At 40.3% G+C, this 7,785-nt stretch overlaps 1 protein-coding gene across 1 annotated transcript in view; it reads right to left on the minus strand.

Annotated features, from left to right (window-relative positions):
• The window catches only part of TNFRSF8 (tumor necrosis factor receptor superfamily, member 8), a 121,379-nt gene that overhangs the window by 56,347 nt on the left and 57,247 nt on the right, over positions 1-7,785 (minus strand). The window contains exon 11 of the mRNA XM_006866425.1: positions 4,506-4,658. Coding sequence (XP_006866487.1) covers positions 4,506-4,658 — 153 coding nt within the window. The remainder of the gene's footprint in view (positions 1-4,505; positions 4,659-7,785) is intronic.

Here is a 7,785-nt window from a genome sequence, read left to right on the forward strand (position 1 = left end):
GGGGCTACAAAGGCAAGAAGTGACTGGCTTACAAGCTTTCAAGAGAGCGTGATCCAGAGGGCGTGGAGGAAGGTAAAATCTCCACTGAGTAGTATCCAATCTGTCTAGGCTAGGCCGAGGAAAGGAGATATGGCTAGGTCTTTTGCAATACAATGGTGAATAATTGTTATCAAGACTAATTGTGAGGGCTGGAAATGTAAAGGTAGATGTTTTGTAGCAAAGGGTGGGGAGGGATTAATTTTGCAGTCTAGGGGAGGAGGTCTCTGGGACCATCAAGGGAGAAGAGCAGAGAGCGGAACCCTACCCAGGTAAGCGGTGATGCCAGAGATGGAGGCAGAGATGACGACACGGAGAGATGGAGTGGCTGGGGACTTTGGACCTAGAGAGGGAGAGGGGCTGTGTGCTGATGGACAACTGGGGGCAGGCTCATGGGGTATACCCTGTGGTTGGTGCATGATGCATGAAGGGGATTGTAACCATGGCAAGGAAACGATATATGATGGGATCAATGTGAAGCTAATGTTCTCCCATGTAAATAAACTATCACATAACTCAAAGCATCCTAAATGCTTTAAAAAAAAAAAAAAGATCAAATCAAATGGATTTTCTTTCTTGCATATTCATTAGTTACTTAAGATTAGGTGAAGTTTCATCTTCCTATTTCGACTATAAAATTCTTGTCAGCTTTTTATTTTCCCTGGAGTTTCTAATTGCCTTTTGATTTTCTTGTTAATAAAAGAATCATGTACCTTAACTGTATCCCAAAGTTTTTCAATTCTATTGATCTTGAAATTTACCACAGTCCTCCCTTGTATTCCTACAGATCTCTCCCTTTGTTAAATACCATCGAGTCAGTTCCACCTCACAGTGACCCTGTATAGGTTTCTGAGGCTATTAAGCTTGAACCACTAACTTTGAGGTTTAAACCGACCTTGAGGTCTAGTACTTATCCTACAACACCACACCAGGACTCCAGATAACCCCTAGAACCTTTCATTTTCCTGCTTGGATTGGATCCAATTCCTCCTGACCCGCAAGCACAGTTATCATCACAGAATTTCTTTTCCTTGCTCCACTGGGATCTAGCCACTATCTTTTAGACTCCATGATTTCCTCTCTTTTTGTTGGTTTCCCCCTCTCCCCTCCAACGCCCCTTATTTAGTTAGATAGCACATCCAAGTAATTTTCTAAAAGAAAAATGAGGGGAAACTTTTATGTCTGAAAATGGTTTTATTCTGCTTTCAAACTTGACCATAATTTGACTGGCAAGCAATTTAGGTTCAGAATGTGAAGATACAGTCCTTTGATGATTTCTGTTCTTGGGTTTTTTGTTTTGTTTTGTTTTGCTTGGCTTTTTCTTTTGTTGTTTTTTAACCCTCCGAACATTTTTGGGATCTCTCTTTGTCCATAGAGTTCTAAAATTCTATGAGAATATACAATGTTGTTGTTATGTGCCATCGAGTCAGGTCCAACCCTATGCACAACAGAATGAAACACTGCCCAGTCCTCCTGAGCCACCCTCACAATTATTGTATGTTTGAGCTTTTGTGAGAATATGTCTAAATGTGGGTAATTTTCATTTATCCTGCTTTCTCTTGGTCTCTTTTTTTGTGGGTTGTTGTTTTGGGGGTTTTTTGTCTCATATTTATAAGTCAGGACTTTTTTCTTCTATTATTTCTTTCCCACTTCTATTATTTCAGCCCCACTACATTTCTGAACTTTCTCTCTGGATTTCTATTGGTAAGGCGTAGGACTGTTTGGATGCATCCTCTGTGTTATTAACTTTTCTTTCATTGTTTTCCATCACTCTGGTATCTTGTTCTAGGTTCTGAAAGATCTTCTCAACTTTATCTTCAAATCCTTCTACTGGAACTGTTTATGTCAGCAATTGTAACATTTACTTTCTGCACCAGTGTGGGTTCAATCAGGAGACAGAAACTACACAGTCATTTAAGCAAGGGGAAATTTAATAGAAAGAATTATCAAGCAATGATAGGAGAGTAATTACGAAGCTTTAGCAAAAACTCTAAAGGGTAACCTCAGCTGAAAGGGAATGGCCAAATTAAGACAAACTTCAGAGCTCACTGGAGAAGATGTAGTTGCATCCCACTGGGTGGCAGAGAAGTTTCGTGGATGTTCTGCTCCAGAACTGATCAGTAGTGACAGGTGTCTTAATTACATGGTGCGGCTGTTAAACAGAAATACCACAAGTGGAGGGCTTTTAGAAACAGAAATTTATTTTCTCACAGAACAGGAAGCCAGTTGACAGATTCAGAGCAGCATCTCCAGAGAACGGATTTCTCTGTGTGTAACCTCTGGAGAAAGGTCCTTGTCTCATACATCTGTGAGACTGGTGTTCTTGCAGTCCATCCAGTGGGCAGCAACTACACCTTTCTCAACTACATCTGTGAGCCTGGTGTTCCTTGGCGATCTCCATGTATCTTGACATCGATCTTCCCCAGATCTAGAAGGTTCTCAGCAAGGGGACCCCAGGTCCAAAGGACATGCTCCACTTCCGGCTTTTCTTTCTTGGTGGCAACCAGGTCTCGCCTTCTCCACTTACTGCTCTTTCCTTTTATCTCTTTTAAGATAAAAGGTAAAAGGATGAAAGGATACAATTCTGATGCACAAAGTTCTTCATTTTAAAACCAAACAGTATCCCCTTGTCCACCATTCTTATTCAACCTGGATGCTGAACAAGTAATCCAAGAAGCTGCACTGTATAAAGGAGTGCGTGGCATCAGGATTGGAGGAAGGCCATTAATGACCAGTGATACATAGAAGGCATGACATTGATGCTGAAAATGAAGAGGACTTGAAGCACTTAATGATACAGATTAAAGACAACAGCCTTCAGAATGGATACACCTCGACACAAAGAAAACAAAAATCCTCACGACTGAACCCTTAAGCAACATCACGAAAAATGGAGTAAAGATCGAAACTGTCAATTTCATTTTACTTAGATACACAATCCACACCTGTGGATGCAGCTGTCAAGAAATCAAATGCAGTATGGTACTGGGCACACCTGCTGCAAAAGACTTCTTTAAAATGTTAAATAAAGATGTCATTTTAAGGGCTAAGATGGGCCTGACCATGATATTTTCAATCACCTTATATGCATTTAAAAGCTGGACAATTAAAAAGGAAGAGCAAATAAGAATTCAAGTACTTGAATTATTGTGTTGGTAAAGAATACAGACTAGACCATGGATTCACAGAAAGAACACATCTGTGCTGGAACAAGTGCAGACAGAATGCTCTTTAGACATGAGTATGGTGAGATTTTGCTTCATGTACTCTCCACATGTAATCAGGATGAATCAGTCCCTGGAGAAGAGCATCACACTTGGTAAAACAGAGAATCAGTGAAAAAGAGGAAGCCCTTTTTGACACAGTGACGGCAACACTGGGCTCAGACACAGGATTAGTTGTGAGGATGGCACAAGACCACACAATGTTTCCTTCGATCGTCCATAGGGTTAAACTCAACTTGATGATACCCAACAACAACAGAATAAAAGGGGATGTAGGGCTGCGGGCACTTTAAGTAAGGGCGATGGATTCCAGTCCTGGGGCTGTGCTGTAGGATCAGCACTGGACTGCTAACTGCAAGGCTGGCAGTTCAAATCCACTAGCTGCTCCTTGGAAACCCTTTACAGGGTCGCTATGAGTCGGAACCAGCACTTAACACCAACAACATTCTTATTTCATTAACATAATAAACATAACCTAATCCTGCTTCATTAACCACAGGAAGACGTTTAAGATTTACTATATATCACAAAGTTAACCATCATCATACAATAACCAGCATCATTGCCTAGCCAGATTGACACATATTGGGGTGTGTGTGTGCATAATTCAATCCATGACATCGGCAATCAGGCAAACCCTTAGAAGTGCAGGAGAGCCTATACTGGTGGGCAAGTGACCAGAGGAGTTGGGCATCAAGGTGGATATGACGTCAAGAGCACACAGTGCCCATGCTGAGAGAACCAGAGGAAACAGTCCTCCGGAATACAGGAGAGCCAAGGCTGGAGGGAGTGCACAAAGGCAACCAGGGTGGCCCTGCTAACACAAAGCCTAGAACAAACAGCCTTTCTAGAAATTGTTGAAATCTCTCATCTACTAACGAGCCCCACCACTGTTTTTGTTTTTGTATTTTTGTCAAGAAGTCAAGAATTTACTTATTTTTTGCACACTGACAAAGAGTTTATAAAGTTTATAGTCAATAAAACACACTTGCAAATAAGTAAAAAATTTACCAGCCTAAGAATTTCAAGAAAAAGAATTTTTAAAAAAGAATCATCAGAGACTCTTCTCAAAACACCAAATCTGGATTTTATTCCACTCACTCAGTCTAACCAGTCCAAGACTAACCATAGTTCAAATATGACCTAGTTAGCAGCCAGGGTTGAAGGTCATTTGCCCCACTGGGAAGAGGTACAGCAGTAGGCGACACAGACCTCAGCCCCTTAGTTGGGGTGGGGACTGCTTACCCTGGAGTTGGGCGACCGTCCCAGATGGGCAGAGAGGACTGGCGATGCAGCGGGCACAGGAGTTGGTGACTGGTGTGGCACAGAACATTCCAGGTCGACATGCACAGATTCGGGAGGAGTTCCACGTACAGGGTGTCTTCTCCACAAGGTCAGCTAAGGACACAGAGAAGGGTCACAGAAAAGAGCAAGAGATGGCAAGGGAAAGGGACCCAGAGAACCCCCTTGCCCCAGGGTGGGTGGGTAGAGGGTGAGAGTTGGGGAGGAGGGCAAAAAACAAAACTAAAATAAAATGTTACACGTTTTACAAATGAAGAAGTATAATAATACATTTACATCCATTTGGAAATACTTTACATTCAGTTTTATGGGTGAAAATAGAATTATTACATCTGGAGATTAGAAGAATGTAATTTAGTCAACATGAATATTTCTCAACTGGCAAGATACTTTCAGACCCTGTATGATAAAAATAAAGGTCTTATTTGCAACCTCCATAAAGAGGGTGCCCTGGGAGGACTTGGGGGCTTTGTGCTGAGGGCATGAGGAAGATTAGTAGCAAGTGAGATGCTGGGAGACAAAGATATGAGCGGGAGGCAATTGTTAACGGTTCAAAAACACCAGGCTGGAAAAGAAGAAACAAAGTTATCTGTATTCACAGACGATGACTCTATGTATACAAAATCCCAAAGAAAACAATTTACAAGAAAATTTCTAGAGCTAGTAAAGGAATTTTGGCTTTTAGCACAGTGGTTACGAGTTGGTCTGCTAACCTTGAGGTCAGCTAGCTCGAAACTAGCAGCAGTTCTGTGGGAGAAAGATGAGGCTTTCTGCTCCAATAAAGATTTACAGCCTCAGAAACCCTATACAGAGTCGCTATGAGTCGGAACCGATTCCAAGGCCATAACCACCATTCTATCTTCTCCTTCTTCCTCTCTCCCTTCCCTTTCTTTGTATCTTTTCTGTCTCTACTTTTGTTTTTTATTTTTTATGGTTTCTCCTCTCCTACCTCTTGCTCTTTTTCTCTTTTCTTCTCTTGATCTTTCTTTACTACTCTCTAATTTCTTTCTCTTTTTATCTTCCTGGTCCCTGGTTCTATCTAGTGCTTTGTTTTTAAATATTATCTCTTATTTTTTTTATATAACTCTATTTTACAGTAAACTCTTTACTTAGTTATATTGTTTTTTCTTGTTGCTGCCTGTTTCTTATTTTTTCTCCTTTCTTATTTTCTTTTTCATAATTATTTGTTTTATTTTCTTCTATGTATATATTTTCTCTTCTTGCTACATTTGAAAGGAGACAGAATCTTATTCGGGGGGGAAGTCTTCCTCTTTTTCACTGACCCTCTACTTTTACCAAGCATGGTGTTCTTCATTCCTTCTTCAGGGGCTGGTACCTCCTGATAATATATCCAATGTATGAGAGATGAAGTCTGGTCATCTGGGCTCTAAGGAGCATTCTGATTGTACTTCTTTCAACACAGATTTGTTTGTTCTTCTGGTGTCCATGGTACCATTAAAATTCTTCTCCATCACCATAACTCAAATGCATCATTTTTTCTATGGTCTTCCTTAATCATTGTCCAACTTTCACATGCATATGAGGCTATTGAAAATACCATGGCTTGGGTCAGGTGCATTTTAGTCCTCAAACTGACTGTTTGCCCTCTGACATTTTAAAGAGATCTTGTGCAGCAGATTTGCCTAATGCAATACTTTGTTTGATGTCTTGACTGCTGCTTCCCTGAGTGTTGATGGTGGATCTAAGCAGAATGAAGTCTTTGACAACTTCAATCATTTCTTGATTTATCATGATGTTATTTACTTTTGTTTTCTTTACATTGAGGTGCCACCCATATAGAAGGCTGTGGTCTTTGATCTTCATCAGTAAGTATTTTAAGTCCTCTTCACTTGCAGCAAGGAAGATTTTACCATCTGAATATTACAGGTCATTAATGAGTCTTTCTCTAATCTTGATGCCACGTTTTTCTTCATATAATCCAGCTTCTCACATTATTTGCTCAGCACAGATTGAATAAGCATGGTGAAAGAATACAACCCTGGCACACACCTTTCCTGATTTTAAACCATTCAGTGTCCCTTTGTTCTGTTCAAACAATTATCTCTTGGTCTATGTACAGGTTCCTCATAAGTACAATGAAGTGTTCTGGAATACTCATTTTCTGCAATGCTGTCCATAGCTTGTCATGATCACACAATCAAAAGCCTTTGCATAGTCAATAAAGCCCAGGCAAACATCTTTCTGGTATTCTCTGACATCAGCAACAGTATTCATTGTTACACGTCCTCGTCTGAATCCAGCTTGAACCTTTGACCATTCCCTGTCATTACACTGTTGCAGCCATTTTTGACTTATCTTTAGCAAAATTTTACTTGCCTGTGTCTGATGATTTCCATATTCCATTGAGTCATCTCTCTTTGGAACCGGCACAAATATGGATCTTTTCTAATCAGTTGACCAGGTAGCTGTCTGCCTAATTTCTTGGCATAGATAAGTGAGTGCCTCCAGTGCTGCATCATTTTGTGGGAAGATTTCAATTTGTATTCCATCAATTCATGGAGCCTTGTTCTTTACCAATGCCTTCAGTGCACCTTGGTCTTCCTTCAGTATCATTGGCTCTTGATCGTATTCTACCTCTTAAAATGTTTGAACAGCAACCGTTTCTTTTTGGTATAGTGACTTTGTGTATTCATTCCATCTTTTGATGCTTTCTGCATCACTTTCAATATTTTGTCCAAAGAACCCCTTCAGTATTTCAGTCTGTGGTTTGAATTTTTTCCTTCGATTCTTTCAGCTTGAGAAATGCAGAGCATGTTCTTTCTTCTCTTGGTTTTCCAATTCCAGGTCTTTGTACATTTCATTGTAATATTTGACTTTGTCTTCTTGAGCTGCCTTTTGAAATTTTCTGCTCAGCTCTTTTCCCATCTCATTTTTCCCATTTGCTTTAGCATCTCTATGCTGGAGAGCAAGTTTCTGAGTCTGTTCTGACATCCATTTGGTCTTATTCTTCTTTCTTGTCTCCTTAATGACCTTTTGCTTTCTTTCTGTATGGTGTTCTTGACATCATCTCACAATTCTTCTGATTTCCCATCATTAGTGTCTAATACATCAAATCTGTTCTTGAGACGATCTCTAAATTCAGGTGGGATATCTTCAAGGTCACATTTAGACTTGTTTTAATTTTCTTCAGCTTCAGCCTGAACTTGCATATGAGCAGTTGATGGTCTGTTCCACAGTCTGCCCCTGGACTTGTTTTGGCTAA

Source organism: Chrysochloris asiatica, unplaced genomic scaffold (assembly GCF_000296735.1).
Source record: "Chrysochloris asiatica unplaced genomic scaffold, ChrAsi1.0 scaffold00090, whole genome shotgun sequence".
NCBI lineage: Eukaryota > Metazoa > Chordata > Mammalia > Afrosoricida > Chrysochloridae > Chrysochloris > Chrysochloris asiatica.